The sequence below is a fragment of the Curcuma longa genome, chromosome 14, assembly GCF_044706935.1.
Source record: "Curcuma longa cultivar G26 ecotype Majalengka, Jawa Barat chromosome 14, ITB_CL_G26_1.1, whole genome shotgun sequence".
Taxonomy (NCBI): domain Eukaryota; kingdom Viridiplantae; phylum Streptophyta; class Magnoliopsida; order Zingiberales; family Zingiberaceae; genus Curcuma; species Curcuma longa.
In genome coordinates, this window is record NC_133874.1 from 451,162 (window position 1) to 478,223 (window position 27,062).

Below are 27,062 nucleotides of genomic sequence, written 5' to 3' on the forward strand. Positions count from 1 at the left end.
GGAGATAGACTATTGGTCTTTCTGTTTACTTTTTCCAGTCATTGAGAATGCCTCAAGATGCTATTTTGTGCTATCAACATGCTATACAGGAACGCCCAACTTATGCGATGGCATATGGTTAGTATCTTCTTTATAGTGCAAAGTATTCTGGTTATACGAAATAAGCTAATTTCTTTTCCTAGCTACTCTTAATTTGTTGATGGCATGTTTATTTGCAGTGGAAAAATTATAGACTCTGTTTCTTGGAGACCAGAAAGGATACATAGATTTGTTTCTTGTGTATTTTTGCCAGGGGCATCATAAACGAATCTCAGTTGCTTGTTATGAAGGAAAAAGCAAATGCCTTCTCCTATGCCGGATAGAAAATCTTGCCAATCAATCATTCTTATTTTCTTTTACTGAATTTTGATCAAGGGAAAAATGTTTTGTCTGTGAAACAAGTGAAGACGCTAGCAAGGAGGAAACAGTCATTCTTGTGATTATGCTGTGAACATAAACTATTACAATCTCTTGTTCAGTTCATTTCTAATTTCCTAGATAAAGCTGGCCTTAGCAGTTCTTGTTGAGGTCATGGTGGTTATCGAGGTAATATTATCTGATGAGCATTTATCTCAACAAGATTGGTAGTTGCACTTTGAACATTACTAGAAATACTGCATGAGAACTTTCTTCATTGTTCTTCTTGAAGGGTGCTGGACAAGAACACCTTATGGACCTATTTACCCATTATCTAATTCCCCCGACCCACCTTATGGACCTGTTTACCCATTATCTACCTAATGCAGCCCCCGTCTCTTTTTCTCCATTCTGTAGTACCATTGTCTGTTTTCCTATGATTATTCATTCAGGTGTTCTTGGATGTTTCCCATGTTTAGGTGTTCCTGAACCATTAGCAGTTTACTGCATGTGCCCGGCATGGTACACTTGGAGAAGTCATTTCCTTAGGTGCTACTGCTGCATAGGAAAAGAATAATTCCAATAGTGCTAATTCTTTTTCTTGTTGGCAACTTGACAATGTTGCCAAGTGCAAGCTAAATTTATAAGTCTGCACAACATCATCATTTGTCAGTGTGAGCTCCTTGGACCATACAAAAATTTGCTGTGACAATTATCTTGTGCGAGTGAAACCTTTCTATAAATGCCTGCCCTAGGTGTATCATAGAGGTTAATTGAAATATGCTATTTGATGTGATAACTCCAAATTTTTTGCATTGTGGAGTGTTGATCTCTTTTGATTTTGTGGATAACATTGCTGCAAACTATATCTGAAGAGAGTTTATTATGCCAACTACGCATTGCCAACTATGCATTGGGGATATACTCGATGCAGGAAATCTTGCGGGCATCTACTACGAACAAGGTCAACTTGACTTGGCAATCCTGCATTACAAGCAAGCTATCAATTGTGATTCCACTTTTGTCGAAGCATATAATAATTTGGTAAGTTAATAATGTTCCAAAATGTGAAAATGTGGTGGCACTTCTAGCTGGTGTTCCATGTTAATATTAGTGATTGACGTTGTTGCACCTTAAAAGGGAAATGCTCTCAAAGATGCTGGGCGTGTGGAAGAGGCTATCAACTGCTATAGGGTGACTGTTGGATATGGTTTTTACTCTTTAAGATAGTTTATGCCTTGTTGAGTAACTTGTTTATAATAATTTTTTGTCAAGTCATGCCTTGCTTTCCAACCCAGCCATCCACAAGCTCTAACAAATCTTGGCAATGTATACATGGAATGGTAAGCTCTAGAAATGTTGGATGGCATTCTGCTGATTGTTCTCGTTGTCCCTCAATGAAACGTCTCTTCATGCAGCAACTGTATGAGTATTGCTGCATCATTCTATAAAGCAACTTTGTCAGTTACTACAGGACTCTCTGCACCCTTCAGCAACTTGGCTATGATATACAAGCAACAGGTAGAGTACTATGGCTGGCTTTTGCATTTCTAAACTGAGTTATTGCATATTCCCTTATTTCATGGAAGATAGTCATATACTTTGTGAACCTTTTTGTTTATGTTCTTTGCCTCTAATTGGAAATTGATAGCTCTCTTGTATTAAATCAGGGAAATTATGCAGAAACAATAGCCTGTTATAATGAAGTTCTTCGAATTGATCCTTCTGCTGCTGATGGTCTTGTCAATAGAGGGAACACATTTAAGGAGATTGGTAGAGTTACTGAAGCAATTCAGGATTATATACGAGCTGTGAATATCAGACCGACTATGCCTGAAGCCCATGCAAATTTGGCTTCGGCTTACAAAGATAGGTGATTTTTTCTTTGAATTTGGTTTGTTGTTGGATTATATCGCTATCTTACATCTTTGCTTCTTTCTTCTTGTGTAGTGGACTTGCAGAAGCAGCTATAAAGAGTTATAGACAGGCTTTGATGCTACGCCCAGATTTTCCTGAAGCGACTTGTAATCTTCTGCATACTTTACAGGTAAAAATATGCAGTCCTCAAGACTTGGGAATTATGCTCATTTAACTCTGTTTGTTTTAATGGTCTGTATTTTTCCTGAAAATTTTTATCAAATCTTTTAATTACTAATTTATCATTTGTTTCCAACTAGTCTGTTCCTTTCCCTGAAAATTTTTGTTTAGCATGTGTTACAATAAGTAGTCCCATGCTTCCACATAGCCTTTTTTTTTGTTTACTTTTGTGTTTGAGACTAGTACATAACTGGTATATTTTGTGGCTTTCTAATTTGTTCAATTAGACTGATCAGTATCAGAGTTTATCCTTATCACTCCCCATTCTCTCTCTCTCCCTCATTGTTTGTTTCAGTTTCCTCCTTTTCTTTATACTGCCATATCAAGCCCTCTTCCTGTTCCATCACCCTCTCTCTTTCTTTCTGCCAGCTTCCTCTCTTCTCACTCTCTTTCTTCCAATCACCCATCTACTTTTTCTTCTCTACTGTTGCAAACATTTCCACTTCTACTCTTTCTGCCACCTCCACTTGACCCATCTCTCTCACCATTGTTTGCTTCTACTTCATTTAACCCCTTTCCTTCCTCATAAAAGTCGGGCATTTGTATTCCTAACTCTAGGCTATTCTCTTTCTTTCTCTTAAGAATTCTCTCTTCATGTTCATCTAACCCTATGACTCATTTTATTTTTGTCTCGTCTTCTCATTCTCATGGAATCCTAGACCTATGAGTCCAAATCTAATAGTCTCATGAAATAGTATCACCATTTAACCTCTCCATTTCTTGACAAGAAGGATATGGTAATCTACTCTACATGTTAAAATTAAGATCTCAGTCTTAGTTTATTAACAAAATGAAACATACAATTGACTCTTCCATAATGTTTTGCTCTTTGAGTAATGAATTATAAGATGTTTTACATCATTCATACTGATTAGGTTGGAAATTAAATATTTAATTATTTGCAAAAGGATAATACATCTAGGTACTGTGCTTGTCCATGAGGAAAATGAGATCTTGTTGTCATATATCATTCTAGATCCACTGACCATGTGATTGTTCTGAAGCATCAGCACGAAGAGTCTCATATGATAATGTCTCTCTTTACTGTTTATTAACAACAGAATGCTTAGGAAATTAAATATTTAATTATTTGCAAAAGGATAATACATCTAGGTACTTCGCTTGCCCATGAGGAAAATGAGATCTTGTTGTCATATATCATTCTATATCCACTGATCATGTGATTGTTCTGAAGCATTAGCACGAAGAGTCTCATATGATAATGTCTCTCTTTAGACACTGTTTATTAACAACCTTTTCGAAGAATGCTTAGATGGAATTCTTATCCATCTTATGTTCATTGAGATGATACTGGAAAAGTTTGGGTGTCCCTATTGCATAGGCTACTTTGGTTCACACTCTTTAATTTGCTCTAACACCCTCCAATGTCACAATTGCATTACAACATAAGCACTTTTAGGCTTTTCTTAGAATCCATCTGCTTCTGCTAATTTTGCTTCCATAGTAACACTGGTGTTATTTGGTTATTTGTTTCTTATGCATTCTTCTACTATGTTAGGCAATCATGAGTTGTTTTCACTCTGCTTCTTTTTTATTTTACTATCTATTTTGAGAATCTTGACACTGGTGGTTTGCATGTCTCTATCAATTGCCAATGTTCCTTAGACACCTTTATTATTCTTTGATAAGTGCTTCATGTTCCATAGTTTCCTATGAATCTTTGGTCTATTTTTCCTCTTACTAAATCCTTACATTATTGTGCAATATTTTATTAGATTGATTGCCTTTTACATCCATGAACAAATGTGACATTCAAAACAATTTGAATTAATGGATTCTACTACCTTGTTGACTGTCTTTCTTTAGTGGCCTGGTCTTTTAACTATCGATATTATTTTTTATTAGTGGGATTTGTCTCTATGGACATCTATCACTATTTGAAAAAACGTTTTTCTTCATCTTCACTTGATATTTGGGTTCTTGATGAATACCATTCTCTTTCTTAACTTGTAATGGTTGTTAAAGCAATTCTTTATTTGCCTTGTTTATTCTGATTCATATGCTCTGAGTTTGAGATGCATGTTTATGATCTACATTGGTTTCTATTGTTGCATACCATGTCTATTATAAGATTCTTGAACTATTTAATTTTTTGAAATATTGTATTGTGCCGCGTGACAAGGTCGAAATGTATAAACTATCAAAATTTGATACTACTTAGCTCATGAAATCTATCCTGTGTCAATGTGTCAATCATGTCGATGAGTATAGTATGTTGTGTTATATTAACATTTGACTTCTGGTGACATGCTACAGAATATGAATTGAAACACATTTGTTATTTTTTTTATAACTTTTGTTTGCACAATACAATGTCAGAATTATACCATTTAGGAATATAGTTGTGGTCTTTTTTTCATCTCTTTTGTACTTTCTCTTGAATTCTCCATTAGCACCATATGTCGGAATACTGGCATACTACCGAAACAATATTATTCTAATTAAAGTTCGAAACTCTGATATGCCTTGATTCGAGATTTTGAACCTTGATTGACTTGAGATTTTGAACCTTGATTCAAATAAAACTGCTTTTAGTTTTTGAAAATTTGAAAAAGTACGAAAAAAATAATTCCATTGTTTTTCTTGATTTTGTGTCGTAAGCTCATTAAAATACTCATGCTTACATTTCTTAGTAGGATGTGGTTTTTAAGTGTAGGAATTGCCATTTTCTCAACATTACACATTATAATGTTTAATATATAACACAGAAACATTATTGTGGAGATGTTCTTTTCTTCTCCTGTTCCATTAATTGACTTCTTTCTATCCTTTGGTGATGCTAAAATTATATTTTTAATCCTTGCTAGTCTCATTTTGAAGCAACTTGAGTTTTTACTATTTGTTCATGCGTCTGAATCTTGACATAATAAGCTAAGCCTTAGTGCTTCTCACTAAATTTTGGCAGATACTCTTGTAGACAAGGTTTCAGAAAACATACGCAAGATGTATGTGGATAATTTGATATGTAGCGCTTATGCTGTTACAATAACAATCAAGTCTTATGCTATTAAATGGGGATAACTATATAGATCCTCTTAGTCCATTGGACTATCCCTTATTATATTATTATCTATATTTAAATAAATTTTATCTTGTTTTATCGTTGTTAATTAAGTCTTTTTTGGTCTTCCTTTTCCTTGTTTAATGTGTATATTTGTCATAGTTTCACATTGCCTAATTAGAATGTTTATTGGTCATATGATTACATGCATGTACCATTTTAAATGCATTTCTTAGAGTTTTCTCTCAATAGGTGCAATTCTGCCTTTCTCTCTAATATTTTCATTTTTTATCGTATCCATCTTCATATGTTCGCATATCCACCTTAACATCTTCAATCTTTATAATTCTCATCTTTTGCTCATGTGTTTGAGTCATAGCTCAATATTTAACTACATATTACATAGTAAGTCTTATTGCCATTTTATAGAACATTTCCTTAAGTTTTAGAGGTATCTTACGATCACAAAGAACACCCTCTTTCATTTCAACCATTTTGATTGTATTTTATATAAGATATCTTTTTCAACCTCTCTATCCTTTTGCAAAAAGGTCCTAAATACTTAATGCTCTGAGGGGTAGGAAATTCATCATTTTTTTCTTAACAATTATCTTACCACGTCTAATATTGCAAAATTTGAATTTTATATATTCTATTTTTACTCCACTAAGCGTGTTAAATATTTATATTGATGTCTAAACTTATAAAGTATCAATTTTTTATTTACAACCTTATGATTTTAAGTAAATTCAGTCTAGTTACATCAATATCTTTTTTTGACTGCAGACCAGATATGTAATATGTGGCTGTATGTGGTCCCTTTCAAAAATCTGCCCTGGCAATCATACATGCAGGCCCAAAACAACCCCTTTTGAAACCATGTTTGTACAAATGAAGAACTTCTTGCCTTGCAAGCTAGAATTCAACATTCTGTCAAGGCTTAAGATGTTCCGTTACTGATTTTTGCTCCAATTGGGATCAATTTCAACTCAGTGTCTCCTTGTGCTGAAATAGTATGCAGATCAATACTAATTGAGCTTGCCAACCTAAAGCCCTATGCTACTTCTCTTTAGTTCTCTAGTGCCTTCTTTCTGTTCCTGTGTTTTCTTCCTTTTCTTTCTTCATTCTTTGTTGCCTTGCCTTCTTCCTCTTCTCCTTCATTGCACAGCAATGTCTTGTAGTGAAAGAAGCAATCCTCATGTCTTGTCATTGGTCTTTATTTGTAGAGAAACTTGTCTTGTTTTCTCCGCACTCCTTGATTGAGCATGGCATATCTTTTGCTTGCATCTACTGACTATGTCCATATCATGGAAATTGTTTGAACCCTTACATTTCATCACTGGACATCAGACACTGAGATCTGATATGTATACCATTTCTTTCCACCATTCCCATTTCCCACAAGTGCTTCACTACCTCCATATATTTTTATTCAGAGTGAGACACCTATGTTGGTGTTAAGTAGCAGGTTATGTTATATACTGTCGCCATAAGAAAGTGATGATTTTGAAGATTACTCATGCTATCTTAGATTTGTGGGAAAATTGTTCTCTGGAATTACCAGATATGTTCTCTGCATTTGGTATCGTAAAGAAATCCATGCGAGAACCAAAAACCTAATGTTAGGAGCAGTGTTGACAGAGAATTTCTTGGGAAATAACTTTTATAAGAAGTTAAACATTTGACTGTCTTGTATCTGCTATTAACAAGAGTTCCACTTCAAAACATTTTTTTGTTCAAAGTTACTTTGTATGCTGTCATGTACAAATAATGCCTTCGTCATATCTATTACAAGATATAATTAATTTGTTTCTTGAGACAAGCTAGGCATGATTGATATATATGTCAGCAATCACATAATGCCATCACTTATCTCTGTTTTTTTTTTTTTTTTGTGTTTATGACTTTTATATCTGTGATGCATTTGTACCTTTACTCCCTACTATGCAATCTTTGATATATGAGCCAAACTACTTATATATGATATCATACATTTGAAGTTTCTAATATAGCAAACTATGCAAGCCAGGTTCATTCTTTGAGAGTGAAAACTGTGGTCTTGTGTAACTCTCTCTTATCATTTTTATCTGTTTCTGACTATTCTTTCCATGTATTCATTTTACAGTGTGTTTGTGAGTGGGACGACAGGGAGAAGAGGTTTTCAGAAGTTGAAAGCATCCTTAGACGGCAGATAAAGGTTTTGAATTTTTTTATTGATTCTCTTATGCATATACTTCTATACTAGATGGTCCTGATGAGTGTACAATTTCAGATGTCTGTTCTTCCAAGTGTGCAACCATTTCATGCTATTGCATACCCAATTGATACAATGCTTGCATTGGAGATAAGGTGACTATTTACTGAATGCAACAGCAATGTTACTGCCAATTTTCTTCCTTCCAATCTCGTCTGCTTATTGTTTTCATTTCCGTTCAGTCGAAGATATGCAGCACACTGCTCAATAATTGCTTCACGTTATGGACTTCCTGCTTTTGCCCATCCACCTCGTGTTCATGTGAAGGCAGACGGTAAAAGTGGCAGACTAAGGGTGGGGTACGTTCCATCTGTTGTCTTCTGTATACTGTATACTATAATTATTTATGATTCTTGAGAACCTGGAACCGAAATGTGACCCAGTTGGCTTTCGGCTGAGATGTGGATCTGACTGACGGGTTAATTACGAGGACAATTCTTTTATTTTATGAGTATTCAAATGTATGATATATAAAAGGATTTTAAAAATTGAAAGATACAGTAGGTTAAAACTAATAGAGAAGTGATTGGACCAACCTAGCTCAACCTACCATGTTAACCGTGTCAGCACGTATCAATTTATTCAATCCATGATTTGTTGCAGTTATGTTCCATTAAACAGGCCCAGGGTGTAATTCTCATATTTTCCAATTGAACCGACTGGTCTGGTCTTTGTAATTATTTTATTTACTCATTGTTTGAACAATCTTTCAGGTATATGAGCAGTGACTTTGGCAATCACCCACTGTCACATCTTATGGGCTCTGTCTTTGGAATGCACAATCAAGAGAACATTGAGGTTTGATTGGCTGCATCATTAGAATTTTATTGTTGCCTGCTTTATTGATTTGGTTCTCTTTATTAGAAGTTCTCATCTACAGGTTTTCTGTTATGCGTTGAGTCAAAATGATGGCAGTGAGTGGAGACAACGCATCCAGTCTGAAGCAGAACATTTCATTGACGTGTCTTCAATGTCATCTGATTTGATTGCTAGAAAGATCAACGAGGACGGGATACATATCCTAGTAAACCTCAATGGTTACACTAAGGTATTTTTATTTGGTTGGCGTCTTCAATTTATGCTTCTATGGCAATTGCACAAATGGATGCACAAGCTTTTATGTTTTCTACCAAAATCCTAGAAAAACACAGGTGAAATGTCAATTTAACTAGAGCCTTGGTTACAATACTGGAAAGATGTCATTTTTTTGCTTTAATGTTTGAGTGGCAATACTTATTGCATTTGTAGTGCTACAAGCAGTCATCTTGAGGCTTAATAGGATTTTGACCAAAACAGTAGAAGGGCAGGCAGGGAAAGGTGGTTTTGGTTTACAGAAGAAGATTATTTAAGATACATGCTTATGGTATATTGAACTTTAATTCTCAGTCCCATGTTTGAAGAGGACAGACATTTGGCAGCTGATAACTATGATAATTCTTTCTCACTTGTCAGTACATATATTTTATGTTGCAATTGTTTTTTTTTTCTGAAAGGGACCGCTGAAAGGGACCCATACACCATCTGTGCTTAATTTCTTTGTAGGTAGATGAATAAGATATCGGATAGGAAGGGGAGGGTAAGGAGGGAAAAAAGCACAAGTGAAATGACCTTTTTATGTGTTTGTTTCTCATGCTTCCTCACCCATCCTATTTATTCACTATGGTAAATGGAGTAAAAAATGCTTGATGAAATTGATCTTATTCTTTGTATATGGCAAATATATATAGATATATTTTTATAATTGATGGAATACACTTGAGTTGATTTTTAGGTAACTAGGAACAATAAAGTACTAAGAACCCATATGGGCTAGGCACAATACATGGGTTCATGATGAGAAGTGGGCGAGACAACAATATCAACTCGCCAACAATAACAACAACAAAGTATTTATCCCATTAAGTGGGCCGGCTATATAGATCCTTTTATACTATCGGGCTTGATCCCATATTATATCTTTATGTATATTTAAATGAAATTTATTTATTTTTATCTTTGCTAACCAAGTTATCTTTGATTTTCCTCTTCCTCTTTTAATCTGTATATTTGTCATGGTCTCATATTGTCTAATTGGGGTATCTATTGGTTGCTTAAGTACATACCCATACCAACTTAAATGTATCTCTTGCATGTCCATACCATCTTAAACACATCTCTCATAGTCTTCCCTCAATACAATTTAGACTTTTTTCTCAAATGTTCTCATTTATTATCTTGTCCATCTTCGTATGGCGTACATTCACTTTAACATCCTCTTTCCCGTGACTCTCGTGTGCTTAATTCATAATTCAACATTTAGTTTCATATAACATAACAGGTCTAATCGCCATTTTGTAAAATTTTCCTCTAAGCTTTTAAGGCCTAACACTCGTCATCTCTTATCTTATAATTGACTTACTACATCTATTACTAATAAACTTAAATTCAACATATTACATCTTTACTCTATTACAAGGTTTGAAATCTCGAGCCGTTTCGCGATACCGGTGAAAATTTTTGTTCCGTCAGCGGACCGACATTGACATAGTGTTTCGGCAGTCGGGATGGAGGTGTCACGCGGGTCTGATGACGCCTCCGGAGGTGTTTGCTAGGGCCACGCGTGCCCCTGCCCAGTCGCGTGACCTGCACATGCACTGGTTGTGATTGCGCAGATTTTTTTGAAAACTGAGGTTTTAATAATTAATTCATAGCTATAGTTGGGAAAATTTAAATAGGCTTAATTAAAGCCTCTTAAAATTATCTTATTATTTTTTAAAAAATATTTTTTTTATTTTTAAATATTTAGATTATATTTTTTATTTTTAGTTAATATATTTTATATTTTAAAAATATCGAAATTATATCAGCACTGCATGATACGATATCGAAATTGTATCATTTTGGTCTGGGATCGAAACCTTGGCATGACTCGATATTTTAAACTTTGCTCTACTAAGTCTAAATATTTTATTTTTGGTATTTACTGCCAAGATTTGTGCTTAGTCTATGATGGGCAAACATGTACCAATGTAACGTGTCTTGGATGTATCCATTGTTCATCCATGACTAGTATAAAAAGATATGGATGTATAGTTGAATGTTGATGTACATACCACAATGTAAGAATTCGTGTAACACTAGCGGATGTTTCAGCTTCTTTTTCCTATAGTTTGCATAGGATCTTAGAGGAAACAACAATATGCAATTGGTCACTGAAAACATGTACAGATAAGGACAATGAAAGATACATTTACATGACAAGATTTTAGCACCTCAACATGCCTTGAATAATACTGCAGTTGAGAATGATGTTTGAAACTGTTATTGAATTCAGTTTTCTTGATTGCAATAGTGTTCTACACTGAAAAATTTTTCATCAAATTCTTTAGCTTAACTAGAGCCACACAAATACTATGGAGAAATTAAAACAAATTAAAATGAATACTAGTGTTTTGGTACAAAATTGAGTATTACACATGTTTCAGTCTTGTCTATTAACTAGCTTGACTTACAGAAAACAAAACACTCATAGTACTTGCAGTCTAGGTCTTTAATTCTAAACATCATTTAGTTGCTTAATATCCCACATCTAGTTGTTGACATCCAACGAATCCTTCAATGTAAATCAATCTTTATTAATAATGTTGGCATACTCCAATGACCAAGCTATTATAGTGTTAAATATGATTATGGTTTCATATTGGTACAATTTTTAACCTAATTCCATTATTTAGGGTGCCAGAAATGAAATTTTCGCAATGCAACCGGCACCAATCCAGGTTTCTTATATGGGGTTTCCGGGAACAACCGGTGCAAGTTATATTGATTACTTGGTAACTGATGAGGTAACCTGAAGTCACTTTCGATCTTTATTTATTTAGTTATGTTGCAAATTTACTTCTGATATCCTGTTTTCTTTTGCAGTTTGTTTCTCCTACACGTTTATCACATATTTATTCAGAAAAGCTTGTTCATCTTCCTCATTGTTATTTTGTGAATGACTATAAACAGGTTACTTGATTTGAAATCTATTTTTTGTCATTATGTTGTTGGTGGTGAAACATTTTGATAATGCTGTTAAAGTTGCACATGACAGAAAAATCGTGATATTCTGGTTCCTATCAGTCGGCATAAACGTGCAGACTATGGTTTACCAGAAGATAAATTTGTTTTTGCATGTTTCAATCAGCTGTACAAGATGGACCCAGATATATTCAATACCTGGTAATTCACAAAATGCAATAATTTATTGTCAAATGCTGTCAATCCAGTCGTTGGATGCATTTAGTTATGTCACCATAGACACTTCTTGATAACAGTAAATAATTGGGGTTGCCCTCTGCCTCTTTGTATGCTTAGAAGGTTTTTTTTTGTGCTATGGATTGCAGGTGCAATATTCTGAACCGTGTTCCCAATAGTGCATTGTGGCTGCTGCGATTTCCAGCAGCTGGTGAGACGAGATTGCGTGCATGTGAGTATGTTAGTTATACTAGTTGAATTTGATTTTTAATCTGGTTGGATCTGGTTCTTTGTTAGAATAAAACCAGTATAAAGTGAAGTTTATTGAAATTGGTTTTGATCTGGTACATCAGGTTCATTGTTTATAAATAACCTCTCTAATTTTTGAGCTCTTCAACCCTGAGATGGAGTGCTGAAAATTTTCACTGTAGGTGCATGTAATATGCGCCCATTAATGAAGTATAAAATGTCATAAGCACTGGATGCTGTGTGCCCATACTATGTTGTGACTATTTAGGTAGATCAAGCAAATTGTTACATAGAGGGCTACAATAGCTTAAGTGAACTATATCTATCCAAAGGGTATTTCTTACTAGTTGGAGTATCTATATCTTTGTATTATCAGTAGGATTCCTGATTAATACTGGAATGAGTGCTTTAAGGCAGCATGGTTTCTTGAATCATTTGACATCCAAACCATATAATTATTTATACATTTTGTTGTTTCTATCGCACTTAAACCTTTCATTAATATATATTGTATTTTCAATTGAGTGATTGTTTGCAACTGAATCTAACCTATGTTTGGCTTAAACCTAGGTTTGCCTGTTTGTTTAATGAAAAATGGGAAGTTGCTACTGTAGTAGTGAGTTTTCATACGAGAGCCTTTGGTGTACTCATTTTTATAATTATACGTTAAAAGAGTACACTCATTATTATAATTATACTTTAAAACAGTTTGATTAATAGTGAATTCTATTGTCCTGTAAAATTTTGAAGGTTTGTTGTAGGAGCTATAGTGATGTGATGTTTATACATTATGGTTTAACAAAGATTTCTAAACTGGACCACTACCTATGGGCTTTCTTCCCAGATTAGGCACCCTAATTCGCTTAAATGTTGCAATGATTTTAGGCTCCTCAACTTTCTTCTGTCAAACTGTAAGCTTGATTCCTAAAAAGAGAAAGGAAAGAAACACCAAAGAAATGAAGAGGATAGAAAAAAATTCATAGGAAACGCAAAAAGAAAGAAAGAGGATAGAAAAAAATTCATAGGGAAAAAATTGTGAAATATTTTTCATGTAGTTGTTTCCTTTGATGGGAGAGAAGAAGAGGGGGGGGGGGTGGGGGGGGGGTGGACAAATTTTAAAAGCTTTTTTCATTAAAAAAAATAATAATAAATAAATTTGAAAGTTTTTTTTTTAATTTTGGATTTAAGCTGCATTCTATGTGAAAGTGAGTTATTCCACCAAAATCAGGCAAAAGCAATATAGAGGAAGAATGGAGAAAGTTTTTTGATAGAATTTGCTTTCCTTTAGCTTTTTTCATCAAAACAAACAAATTGGGAAAAAAAAAATGTGCAATTTTCTATTGAGGACTGATTTGTGATTATGTAAATGCACTCGATCCTAGATGTATAATTAATCCAATACATATATAGGTACAAGGGCTACCTAGGATTATTTTTTTTATTTGCCTTAGTAATTCACATAGTATCAGAGCCCCAATTCTTCTCAGAGCCAAACTTTGTGTGCGGTCTTACCACCTCAACCCAAGTTGTTGTCACCCACATTTAAATGACTAATTCCTTTTTGTTGTCGATTAATTCCTGCAATTTGATCGACCAATATTCTATATTTTGAAATATTAAATGACAAGTATAACAACGTTGATGTCATGAGGATGAATTGAATTGTTGCCCAACTATGATTATGGCTTATGAAGTTAGATCCAGGGGAGCAATTTTTCACAGCTCAAATGACTAGTCAAATGCATATTTGGCTTCGAGTTTGAAATTTTTGTTAGTTTCTTGGTCAACTGCTTAGGTTGCCAAAGACTATCCTTGTCCATAGATTAAGAGACGCTCCCTCACAACCTTCCTTGCTAGAAGGTCCTTTCGTGTCTGTGCTTGGTATTTGGTTGTCTTTGATTTACTGAGACTTCTTAGCTACTTGGTATTTGGTTCTCTACTTCGTGTGTTTGTCAAATGCCAGTCCACCTGGCCCATTTGGACTTCTCGTCTGCACCTAATCTACTTTTCCTTTTCTGCCAAATGTATGGTCCACTTGACTCATTTGGATTTTACTCCTGTCAATTGTTGATCTTTCCCATTGCTCTTGCAATGCATCTATTAAATTTTCCTTCATCTACACACTTGATACATAAATTAGATTACACAATAATTAACTTTAAACCCTTTGTCATTTATCAAAACACTAGTTTGATTAGCTGATGCTACTTGCACCAAAACATTCTTGTTCCCTAGCATGAATGATTCCAGTGCCATTCAGTGGCTTGTATTCCTTTTTCAGCTTTACTTCCACCTGTGGAGACAATAAGATCTGGCCAACTGCTTCCTCCAAGATATAGAAGCCCAAATTCTTTTACAACAACTGCTTGCAATCCAAAACCTTTGAGTACTTCACCACTCATCTATCCTAAGACTTCTCATAATGGTGTCTTCTTGGCTATAAAGTTAGACTTTATATTTTTGGGGCATATAAATAGCCTTTGGGTCTATTTTCGACTCAAAGAGGCATAGCAGAGGTACAACTCTTATATTATATACAGTTAGAACTTAACTTAATATTATGGTAAATTCGGATTAGTCGTAAATAGCCCCAAAGGCTATTTTTCTACTCAGCATAGCTGAGGTCTTTATATTATAGTAAGACGGATTAGTTTACGCCTTTGGGGCTATTTATCTCCTTGGGGCTATTTATCTTCTTGGGGCTATTTATCTCCTTGAGGCATATAAATAATTTTTCCAAGCAGCCTTTGGGGCTATTTACGACTAAGCCTAAAATCAATATAAAGGAGATATTTACCTAAAATAAATATAAATTCCGATCGCCAAATATATAGTAAGGGCCGCCATACTATAATAAATTCCCAAGGAGATAAATAGCCCCAAAGGCCCTGCATTCATAATATAAGTTCTAATCCTTATGTATATAATATAAGTTCCTCTGCTACCCCTGTATATATATTGGGCAGATAAATAGCCTTTGGGGCTATTTACGACTAAAACTTATATAGTATGGCGGCCCTAAAATCAATCTAAAGGAGATAAATAGCCCCAAAGGCGTAGACTAATCCGCCTGTATATAATATAAGTTCCTGTATATATATTGGGCAGATAAATAGCCTTTGGGGCTATTTACGACTAAAACTTATATAGTATGGCGGCCCTAAAATCAATCTAAAGGAGATAAATAGCCCCAAAGGCGTAGACTAATCCGCCTGTATATAATATAAGTTCCTCTGCTACCCCTGTATATATATTGGGCAGATAAATAGCCTTTGGGGCTATTTACGACTAAGCCATACTATAATATAAGTTCAAATATATAGTAAGGGCCGATCGCCAAATATATAGTAAGGGCCGCCATACTATAATATAAGTTCAAATATATAGTAAGGGCCGCCTTACTATAATATAAGTTCAAATATATGGCCTAAAATAAATATAAATAAATTATAGTAAGGGCGCAATTTAACTTAATATGAATGCCCTAAAATCAAGTCAATTCCGCCATACTATAATAAATTCCCGAAGGAGATAAATAGCCCCAAAGGCCCTGCATTCATAATATAAGTTCTAATCCGCCTGTATATAATATAAGTTCCTCTGCTACCCCTGTATATATATTGGGCAGATAAATAGCCTTTGGGGCTATTTACGACTAGGCCCTAAAAATCAAGTCAATTCCGCCTTACTATAATATAAGTTCTAGACTATATTATATTATATTAAGTTTGGGCCATTCACTCTACTACTCCTAGAGCGCTTGAGCGCTTCTTGTTACGCAAATAGCAGAGACTGATTTTTTATCTTTTATCTTCAATTGAACTCAAAAACAAGAGTGTACTTTCCAGCTTTCTAGAACTGTCTTAGGCAACCGGAGCACTTACTAAGTACTTCGCGGGACCTCGGTCCACTCATGGCGTTGCTCTTTGGAACTTATATTATAGTAAGGGCTTTCTCGAGCCACTTTCCAGAAATACGCGGAGGAAACTCTCAAGTTAAGGAGTGAATTCAAAAGATGAAGATTCTTCTCTTCTCAACCCACTCTATGTTGTTGATCATCCATTATGCATCAATGGTGGCTAAATTACAAAGGTTAAAGCTAAGAAGATGAAGGAAGTACTTAATGTGTTAATTGAAGATGTGAAGGCCAGAGTTACAATTGAAAAAGGTTTAACCAATAGCAAGTCATGTGACTTAGTCAACCTAATTCAAGCCTTCAATGAGCTTAAATAATCACTTAAGTCTCATGTTTATGTGGTAAGCTCAATTTCTAGCTTTATTTGGATTTTAATAATGTCATAAGCTTAAAATGGCTAAGTAGTCTACATAGGACTTTACTAAATGGGCTTTCTTTTGGCCGTTTAAAATTTTTAGGTCACCCTTAGCTATAAATAAAGGGTGTGACTGCCACACATGTTCTTATCGATTTAGACTTTCCTTCTTTCTTTCTTGAATTTGTTATGGGTTCTTGAGAGTTTTCTCTCATTTTCTGTAAAAAGGTGGAATCTGTCACCCTAGCGGCCCCACACGGTCGGCCCTATGACAATTTGTGAGGAGTAAAATCGAGAAATTACAGTTGGTCACAACGGAGGAGGGTATTGCTCGGCTTCGACGAGATTTGAACCTTGGCCCTCTTCTGCAAGTCTACACCATCATAACCAACTCAGCTATACCCCATGGGTGAGATTTTTCTCACATGGATTCACATTAGGAGGTTAGGCAGGAAAAAGTCTAAGCATGCTTGGTAAATGGAAAGTTTGGCACAGGTAAGTCTAGTAGGTTAGACTTGTATGGTAAAGCTTATGTAAGCCTAGTAGGTTAGATAGACTATAAGTAGGCTTAGGTTGCTTATTTATATGCTTATCTTGTAAGAACCAAGAACTAGAAGCAAAACCAAGGAAGCATAAGAGGAGCAAACAAAAGCAGCTGAATCAAGCTCAGAAGTCAACTTAGGTCAAACCTGATTGACTAATTTTGGACGTCAGAAATGGTCCAGGCGCCCTTGTAAGGTCAGGATCTAGATCAGGTGGAATTTTCCCAAATAAAAATCGATGAAACCTTATTGGATCTGATCGGTTGGGGTCACCCAAAAATGGATCCGGGCACCTGGAAGAGTTTTCCTTCGCTTTGCGGTGCTACCGAACGTGACCAACACCTTACTCTTGCAACCGCGGAAGTTTCAAGAAGAGTGTACGACGCTCAAGGCTTCTAGATCGACTATACGGGTGTTTTATTTTATGTCTTACATTTTATATTTAATCTTATTATATTTTGGACTGTAAGATGAGTTTCTTTGTGTCTGTAAAAATTCTAGAAAGGAGATCATTAGTAGACGGACACCTTCCTATACATCAGCCTTGGATGTACTTACCCTGGAGGGTTGGGAACCAAGTAAAAATCAGCAAGTCCCCTACGTTGTTTTCTAATTAATATACATTTCTAGTCTCTGTGATAGAACGAACGAACGATGAGCGTTATTCACTTCTCTCTAACGCACGCACCGGTCCTACAATTTGTACCTAACCATTACTTTAGGAACTTATATCAGCGACTGCAGGGTTATCTCAAGGCTCCAAAAGTGTCAATAAGTATTTCAAGGAGATGGAGTTGTCCATGATGCGGGCTAATGTGGATGAAGATCGAGAAGCCACCATGGCTAGGTTCTTCATGGTTTAAACCCAGAAATTACTGATATTGTTAAATTGTAGCATTATGTTGAGTTGTCAGATATGGTCGACCGAGCACTAAAAGTGGAGGAACAACTCAAGAGGAAAGGATTGGCTAGGAGGGGACAACCAATGGATACCAACAACACATGGAGGGTAGCTCCAAGAAGGGACGAACAACTGAAAAACAAACCAAAGTTTGAACCCTTCAAGAAGCCCAAACCAACAACATCCACTACTCAAGGTAATAGTGAGTCCACTTCTTTGAAACCCATGATATTAAGTTCTTTAAATGTCAAGTGCATGATCACATAGCTAGTCAATGTGTGAACAAAAAGGGTGATGGCGATAAAGCCTAAGGTGAAGTTGAGTCAGAAGATGAGGATGATGTAGCTAAAGAAGTGGCAGAAAAAGAGGGCAGTGATGTCAACATGCTGTTGTTGGAGATTTATTGGTGGCCCGATGAGTTCTCAATCTACAAGCTAAGGCGGAAGAAGATAATCAAAGGGATAATTTGTTTCACACTCGTTACTTTGTGAATAATATGGTTTGCAGTGTTATTATTGATGTAGGAAGTTGCACCAATGTGGCAAGTACTGATTTGGTGGAAAAATTATCATTACCAACTCATAAACATCTACATCCTTATCGACTTTAGTGGCTAAATGATTGTGGCAAAATCAAGGTGATAAAGCAAGTTTTGGTAGCAATTTCCATTGGCAAATATAAAGATGAGTTGTTGTGTGATGTGGTTCCCATGCACGCATGCCCTTCGTTATTGGAGAGCCCTTGGCAATTTGATCAGAAGGTAACATATGATGGGTTCATGAATGGGTATTCCTTTACTTGGGAGGGACAATCTATTACTCTTGTACCCTTGACTCCAAGACAAGGTATGGAGGATCAGCTGAAAAAAAAGAGCGAATAAAAATAAGAGAGAAAGAAAATTTTCAACTTGTTTTGCAAAATGGGAAGTTTTATGTTAACATTTAGAAATGTTTTTTTTTGTACTAATCAAATTGTGTTTCATGGTAATATTGTTTGTGCTAAGGGAATATAGAGGTTGATGAAGGAAACATTAAGGATATTTGTGAATGGTCAATACCAAAAACCATAACAAAATTATGTATTTTTTATGGGTTGTCTAGTTTCTATAGAAGGTGGTGCATTAAGAACATTAGTACATTATCTACACCCTTGAATGAAGTTGCTAATAAGTTGAGTTTTATTGGGGTAGTGAGCAAGATTTAGCTTTCAATTTGCTCAAGGAGAGGCTAAGTTTTGCACTATTTGATTTTGCTAAAACTTTTGAAATTGAGTGTAATGCTTCAAGAATAGATATTCCAGTTGTGCTAATAATACAAGAAGGTCAATATTTTGCTTATCTTAGTTGGAAACTCAACAAAGCTACTTTGAACAATGTAATTTATGACAAGAAGATACATGCTTTGATGACGACGATGGAGATTTAGCAATATTACTTGAGGCCCAAAGAGTTTTTCATAGTGATATTTGAACCATGATGATGGGCTTCATCATCCTGTTTGTATGAGAAAGGATAGATTCTCTACTAAATGTCTAAGTTGCATCCACGAGGAGATCATTTCAAGTCATTACTCGAATCAATGATAATGCCTACAATCTTGATTTACCAAGTGAGTATACATTTAATGTGAAGTATGTTGAAACAAACTTACTTGCAAAATTTTAGTATTTTTTAAATTTTATGGAATTTATAGAGCATTTCTGAAATTTGTTTCAAAAAGCTGAACAGAACTGATATAAGTCGACTGTTGCAGACATCAGTCGATTGGCACCAGTCGACTGTTGCAGACATCAGTCGATTGGCACCAGTCGACTCTCACCCGTTTCTCACTCGATTAATAATTCTGTGAGATTCTTTAAAATGTAGCAGTCGACTGATATGTTAATTGGGCCATCTACTAGTCAACTGGTGGTGACCTTAATATAAAAATAAACCGCATGTGAGTCGACTGGTAACCCTAGGGTTACCGCCGATCTCATCTCCCTCTCTACGTTTTCGCATCCTCCGACCATCTCTTGCATCCCGAAGCCCTTTTTGTTGCTCTCCCACCTTCTTCCCCACTTTCCCTTTGCAAACATAGGGATTGTAGGTGGTTATTTGGGCTAGTTCATCTCCTACTTCCTTTTTCACATCCATTGAGCGAAGGTAACAATTTCCACTTAACTCTTTCATTTCCTTATCTTATTTTATAATTATGTGGCTAACTTTGTATTTTGTTGCATGTTATTGCATCACATTGATCATGCATTTGTCTCATTGCATGTAGAGTTATGCAAAAGCGTGTTGCCTCTTGTAGGCAGGGGGAGGGCTCTTCCCAACAGCCCCCTCCTTCTTTTCAAGGGTTGAGAGTACCGCGATTTTATTCACCGGGTGCTCAGCACCAATTTGAGACCACCGAATTCCAACTCATGGATTGTTGGTATCTTAATAGGGCTTATTTTCAAGCCAAGACTCCTCATCTTTATGACATCATCATGCATTATCAACTAGAGTCCATAGTGAGTTGCACGCATCATGTCAATCTTGACTTATGCAGGGAGTTCTATGTTAACATCCATCCCATTGGTGGGGTTAAGAGTAGATATGAGTTCACCGTAGGAGGAATTCCCATTGAATTCAATCCTGAGATACTTAGGTCATTTCTACGTTGTCGGGCTTCAGAGAATCCCGTTCATTTGTTTTCTTGATGTTGTTGGACCCATAACGGGTTCATTCTCACATGTCACCATTGATCATATCCATCGCCATTATTTTGGCGCTCCTAGGGATCCACTTCGAAAAATCTTTAGAGCCACTCACATGTCTGCATCCCACTACGTCTGGTATAGGATCATTCTGGACTGCATTCTTCCGATTGTCACCCGAGGACGAGCCGTGATACGGCTTCCTCATCTCATTATGATGTATGCCCTGGAGCAACATCTTGATATAGATATTGCTCTTCATATCTTTACATCTATTGTGTACTTTTCGGGTCCAGCCCACCACCGAATTCCAACTCATGGATTGTTGGTATCTTAATAGGGCTTATTTTGAAGCCAAGACTCCTCATCTTTATGACATCATCATGCATTATCAACTTGAGTCTATAGTTAGTTGCACGCATGATGTAAATCTTGACTTATGCAGGGAGTTCTATGTCAACCTCCGTCCCATCGGTGGGGATGAGAGTAGATATGAGTTCACCGTAGGGGGAATTCCCATTGAATTAAACCCTGCGATTCTTCGATCATTTCTATGTTGTCAGTCTTCGAAGAATCCGTTCATTTGCTTTCCTGATATTGTTGGACCCATAACAGGTTCATTCTAACATATCACCATTGATCATATCCATCGCCATTATTTTGGTGCTCTTAGGGATCCACTTCGAAAAATCTTTTGAGTCACTCACATGTCTGCATCCCACTATGTCTGCTATAGGATCATTCTGGACTGCATTCTTCCGATTGTCACTCGAGGACAAGCCATGATACGACTTCCTCATTTCATTATGATGTATACCCTGGAGTAACATCTTGATATAGATATTGCTCTTCATATCTTTACATCCATTGTGTACTTCTCTGGTCCAGCCCATGGCAAACTATACATGCCATTTGGTCACATTCTTAACTACTTCTTTGCATCTAGAAGAGTTGATATTTCTATAAGAACCATACATCATCTATCTAAGGATTATGATCAGCTTGACCCGCATCACCACAAGTTGGCCAGGATAGTGTTTCATGAGGGTGCTATGACATGTACACATGATGCTGCACGTGTAGCTTCCTTTGAGTCCATGCAGGAAGAAGCTAGCGATGCACCTGCTGCTGCTCCTCCTCCTCCTCCTCCTGCATCTGATGCATCCCCTGTCAGTGCTTTGGATGAGAGGATCTCTCATCTCGAGGGGATGGTGCATCAAGGATTTCGATATTTTGGTAAGCAGCTGCAGGGTATTACCAAGAGGTTCAAAACTAGCATCAAGAGGTTTAGACCTACTATCAGGGTGTTTAGGCCTACCATCTCAACGTCCAGGGCTACCATCAGGAGGTCCAAGGCCTTTGTCGAGACTGGGCGACAGCTGATCAGAGACAGCAAGAGATGTATGACATGATACAGAGCATGCACCTGTCATACTAGGCTCCTCCTCCTCCACCTCCTGCCGATGATGAGTAGATGACTTAGTTGAGTTAGGTTGATGTCGAGATTGTATTGTGATTTGATATCTTGAACATGGTTGCTATATTTGAGGATTATGGTGTATGGGATTTTATTCTATTTCATGATGTCACTTTGTGTATGAAGTTTAAACACTTTTATGTCATGTCATTTCTATTTTATCAATTATCTTTTAATACATGTTTATATATTGCATTATTGTTTGTTTTCTATAAGGGTGGTGTAAGGATCTAGGGGGAGCTCTTATAGTTTAACAAGTCATATTTCCATCATGACCCCATTCTTACTCTTTCAACATATTCTATAACTCTATAAGGAAGCCTTAGTGATGTTTACCTATTGACAACCTTGTCCATTGAGTATGTTGAGACAAAGCTCTTGTGCCATTAAGAGTTTCAAGGTTTCTCAAACTTTGTATCAAAATCTTATTTTAATGGGTCAAAAAAAATTTAAATACTTTTCTCCTATTGTATCTGGTGTAAGTAATGACCGTATGAAATTTTATATTTTTTCGTCGTACATTGAATTACTTATGTTTTTCCGAAACTCGGTTCTAAAAACTCCAATCCATGAACCGAGGGTTCTGAAAACTCAGCACATGAAGATGGAGTTATAAACAAAAGACATGAAGGAAAACATTTTACAACTCAAATCAATGAGAAAAGAGAAGAAAAACTTAGTTGTTTTGTTGCCGATGTCTTCGAAAGAATCTTCAAATTCTAGGGCAGATGAAAATGTTGACAGCTCTTTGGAATAACTCTCCTAGGGTTCTTTATCATGAGTAAAATCCATCTCCTAGGGTAGGGGGAGAAACCCCAAATCCTAGATGATCCAAACAATAGCTCCATAGGTCTTTTATAGTCCCCAAAGTCAGCCAAATCTGTTATGCCTTCCTAAATTGTTGGGGCACCACGAAAATGATATTTTCAGGCCTTTACACTTTATTTTTATGGGTTTCGCATAATAAAAGTTGTAGATCTCAATATTATCTTCAATTTGATAGGTCGTAGGCTTGTGATTCAATCTAAGTCAAAAATTATGGTTGCTCAAAGTTTGATTTGCAATTTAGGCCCCCTCGTGGTCAATCGACATGGTCGTGCCAGGTCGTGTTTTGGTTGAAGTTGCTCTCTGGTTGTTGGGACACAACCTATGCCATGGGGCACGGCTGTTCCATGGAGCACAACAGTGCCTAGATGTGTAAGGACATGCCAAAGCATGCTCCACGCTGTCGACTCTTGCTTCAAGGCTCCTTGCTCCGCTTAAGCTCAATTTCTTGTCCTATTAATCAAAAGGCACAAGGAGCAGTTCTCCAAATAAAAAGGAATGTAATTGATGCAAATGAGATGAAGGTATGCAATGTATGCTCATGTAATGTAACAAAACTCATGCAAAACAATACAAGATATCCTTTATAGAGCACACACATCACACTGCTCGAATTTGCTTGGCCTCGTTTCTAATACTTGCACTATTCCAGTCAGTGTCCTTACTAAACAACAATAAGCTATTGAAAGTCTCAAAAGGCAAATACCAAGGCTCGAAGGGCAAAGACAAATCAGTACTGACCACCAACCCAGCAACTCTCCAACATCAAACCTATCTGAGACATATTTAGACTTAGATGTTGAACAAACAGCTCCTGTAGACTCCGATTACCAATGACCAATGCTAGACCAATCAGGCACACCAGTGATATTAAAAAAACCATTTATAGCAATAAGCTGTGAAGACCAATAGGGCATAGCAAATAGCTTGGTCACGGGAACTAAAACTTGCACATTGAATGACCCAAATAATCACCTTAAAGGAAAACAATCTCAGGCTCCTAGGAAGCCTAGCATACTACATCCCCCCTGTAACACCAGCAAAATCCTTCCAATATCCCCCCCCTTTGTTAGCACTTTCACCCAAAACCCTACCAATTCTTGTGGTTAATGATTTCTTTGGGCCGCAAAAACTAGTTTTGCGTTGTGGAAACCCCGAAATACTAAGCCACCAGATCCGTGCGAAATTTAAAATAAAATTTCACATACTTATTTTCTAACCTAGATCTACTTTAGATCTACATGATAAGAACATTACCCTCGATGCGTGCCCTTCGCGTATCCCGCTTGTCCTTGTGATGGTCGGATCTCGAGGGAGTCAAGTGAACTCCCCTCTACAAGTAGTATCCACATGGACAAATCGACGGAGACCTAGACTCTAGAGTGTGCTAGCACTCCTATGGGAGTCTCGGCCAAGAGAGGAGAGGGAGAGGAGAAAAGAGATCCAAGGAGGAAGAAGAAGGCTTGAATGAGATTGAATGAAAATCAATCTCTTCATCCACACTAAAGTGGCCGGCCACATGAATGAGATGGGGGGTTACTAAAACTCTTTTAATGCCATGAATTACAACACTCTTGGTAACCCCCATGAGGTGGCATCCCTTGATGATGTGGAGCACCATCATTGGCTAACTTTTATACCACATCATCATGAAGTCATTTGGTCAAGTCAAGCTTGACCATGAGGTGTCATGAAGTCAAGTCAAACTTGACCATGACATGGCATAAAGTCAAGTCAAACTTCACCATGACGTGGCATAAAGTCAAGTCAAACTTGACCATTAAGTCTTCCTTCTCAAGTCAAGTCAAACTTGACTTCTAATCTCCCAAGGTTGATCAAATCAACTTAATTAGTCTTGTTTAGATTACACTTAATCCAATTTGATTCATCACATGAATCTAATTCTCTTGGTTCACAAATGAACCTAATCTCCATCTAATTGCCCTTTGTGTGTGACCCTGTAGGTTCTTGTAACGTTGGCAATGCTTCTAAATCAATTTAGAAACATAAACAATGAGCGGTATCTAGCAACACATCATTGTTACCCAAGTTACAAGAATGTTGAGATCCAACATCACCAAAGTGACTACTAATTGTGACTCTCACAATATGTGACCATGTCCTTCTATCATTGATATCATGATTGATCAAATCCGAGGCATAGACCGTGTCATCCTCTAATCAATCTATGTCTTGAACTCCAAGTAGACTCACTCTAATCAAATGAGCTCAATATCTCATATTGACTCATTTGGGCATGGCCATGCACTTAGTGATCTCACTCTATCAAGAACTATATATCACTCCCGTTATATAGGAGGGATAGATCCCATCTACATCACTCACATCCCTCCACATAATTTGTTACAAACCCAGTAATCGCCTTTATAGTCTACCCATTTACGGGTGACGTTTGACGAAGCCAAAGTATGCAACTCCTTATATTGGGAACCATGGTGACTTCAGGTCTAAGGACTAATAGTCATACTAATAGCCACATGAGAAAGTATATGACACTCATATAACGATCCATGATACTTTCTCATGGCGGGTCATTCAGTATACATTCTTCAATGCATACCCATGTGTCAACTTGATATCTCATATCCATGACTTGTGAAATCAAGTCATCGAGTTGACCTACATGCTAGTCTCATCGCATTAATATTATCCCTGAATGTTAATACTTGACTAGGAATCATTAAGAGTAGTGTTCTCTATATCATCTCACTATTGATTCAACCAATCGATTGATATAGATACAAACCATCTACTCAAGGACGTTATTATACTTAGTTATTTGACACCAATACAAGTAAGTATAATAACCATAAAGAAATGCCTTTAATATATAGAAATATGATACAATGAGTCCATACAACAATCATCATATGATTGGCTCTAGGGCTCTCACTAACACCCTTAGCATACTACATACCCCCCCCCCCCAGAACCAGATAGGCTCAAATTTAGAAACAAAAATAAAATTTCCAACAACCTATCATAAACATACCAAACTGCCACCTGCATTGACCTCAAATTCTGAATCACAACTCACTCACACAATAGCAAAGTAGATTTGTAAGAAAACCCACAAATTGGAGAGAGCAACTGATATAAGATTCAAACCAAGTCCTACAGAGAACTAGACAGGCTCAAATTTCGAAACAAAAATAAAATTTCCAACAACCTGTCATAAACATACCAAACTGCCACCTGCATTGACCTCAAATTTTGAATCACAACTCACTCACATAGTAGCAAAGTAGGTTTGCAAGAAACCCCACAAATTGGAGAGAGCAATCGATATAAGATTCAAACCAAGTCTAGAACTCAAAAGAGGATACTACCACTAACTGCAAGGAAAAAGCCAATCCAACAAAGATTCTGCAACAAGGTTAATTCTCAGAGCTGCTCAACCCATTAACAACCATATTATAACTTGAGGAAGGATAAATTGCCGCTCACCATGGTTTGGACAATATAATAGATCAAGGAATGGTGGACAGTGAGGAGGCCCACCAGCAGGCCATCATAGGGCAACAAAGAAGCAATGAAATATCAAATGAAGCAACCACATACAAGGGGAGAAATTCAATAGTCAAAATCATAAAACATACAAGCAAGTCACAACAAACCAAGATTTAGGAATGCAAAAGCTAGCCATCACAATACCCCTAGACACTTATAAATAATGGCTTAGCTATTATTTGATTCTAGAAATGAGAAGGGCCTCTCGGGGAGGTACACCTCCTCATGCAAATCCCTAATGTATTTGGAAGGAGAAGTCCTCACAAAGGAAAGAGAGGAGGAAGGAGAATTTAGAAAGGTACAAACTAGGTCAAAAGCAACAACAGGAAAGACAACAACAGTCCACACCATTAGTGATTAGTGACTTGCAAGAAGAATCAGCATTTGACTTGTATCAGGACATGAATTTTGTTAGGCAAGAAATATATATAGGAGGCCAAGACCATGAACAAGGAACTGCATCAAGGAGGGAAAGAAAAAGACAAGAGGAAAGACGAATCTAGGATTGGACAGATACACTATTAGGAGGCAATTGCCACCTAAACCAATATAAAGATGGGGGTTTGGAATATCAGAGGCCTAAATAAATGTTGAAAT

General features: G+C 36.6%; 1 protein-coding gene across 1 annotated transcript in view; it reads left to right on the plus strand.

Annotated features, from left to right (window-relative positions):
• Positions 1-22,044, plus strand: part of LOC141845357 (uncharacterized) — a 37,178-nt gene extending 15,134 nt beyond the window's left edge. The window contains exons 9-25 of the mRNA XM_074733422.1: positions 39-117; positions 1,331-1,440; positions 1,537-1,590; positions 1,672-1,739; positions 1,815-1,917; positions 2,067-2,269; positions 2,347-2,443; positions 7,641-7,712; positions 7,788-7,864; positions 7,952-8,068; positions 8,483-8,567; positions 8,650-8,817; positions 11,483-11,593; positions 11,673-11,759; positions 11,845-11,972; positions 12,137-12,219; positions 21,473-22,044. Coding sequence (XP_074589523.1) covers positions 39-117; positions 1,331-1,440; positions 1,537-1,590; positions 1,672-1,739; positions 1,815-1,917; positions 2,067-2,269; positions 2,347-2,443; positions 7,641-7,712; positions 7,788-7,864; positions 7,952-8,068; positions 8,483-8,567; positions 8,650-8,817; positions 11,483-11,593; positions 11,673-11,759; positions 11,845-11,972; positions 12,137-12,219; positions 21,473-22,044 — 2,214 coding nt within the window. The remainder of the gene's footprint in view (positions 1-38; positions 118-1,330; positions 1,441-1,536; positions 1,591-1,671; positions 1,740-1,814; positions 1,918-2,066; positions 2,270-2,346; positions 2,444-7,640; positions 7,713-7,787; positions 7,865-7,951; positions 8,069-8,482; positions 8,568-8,649; positions 8,818-11,482; positions 11,594-11,672; positions 11,760-11,844; positions 11,973-12,136; positions 12,220-21,472) is intronic.
• Positions 22,045-27,062: the final 5,018 nt, after the last annotated feature.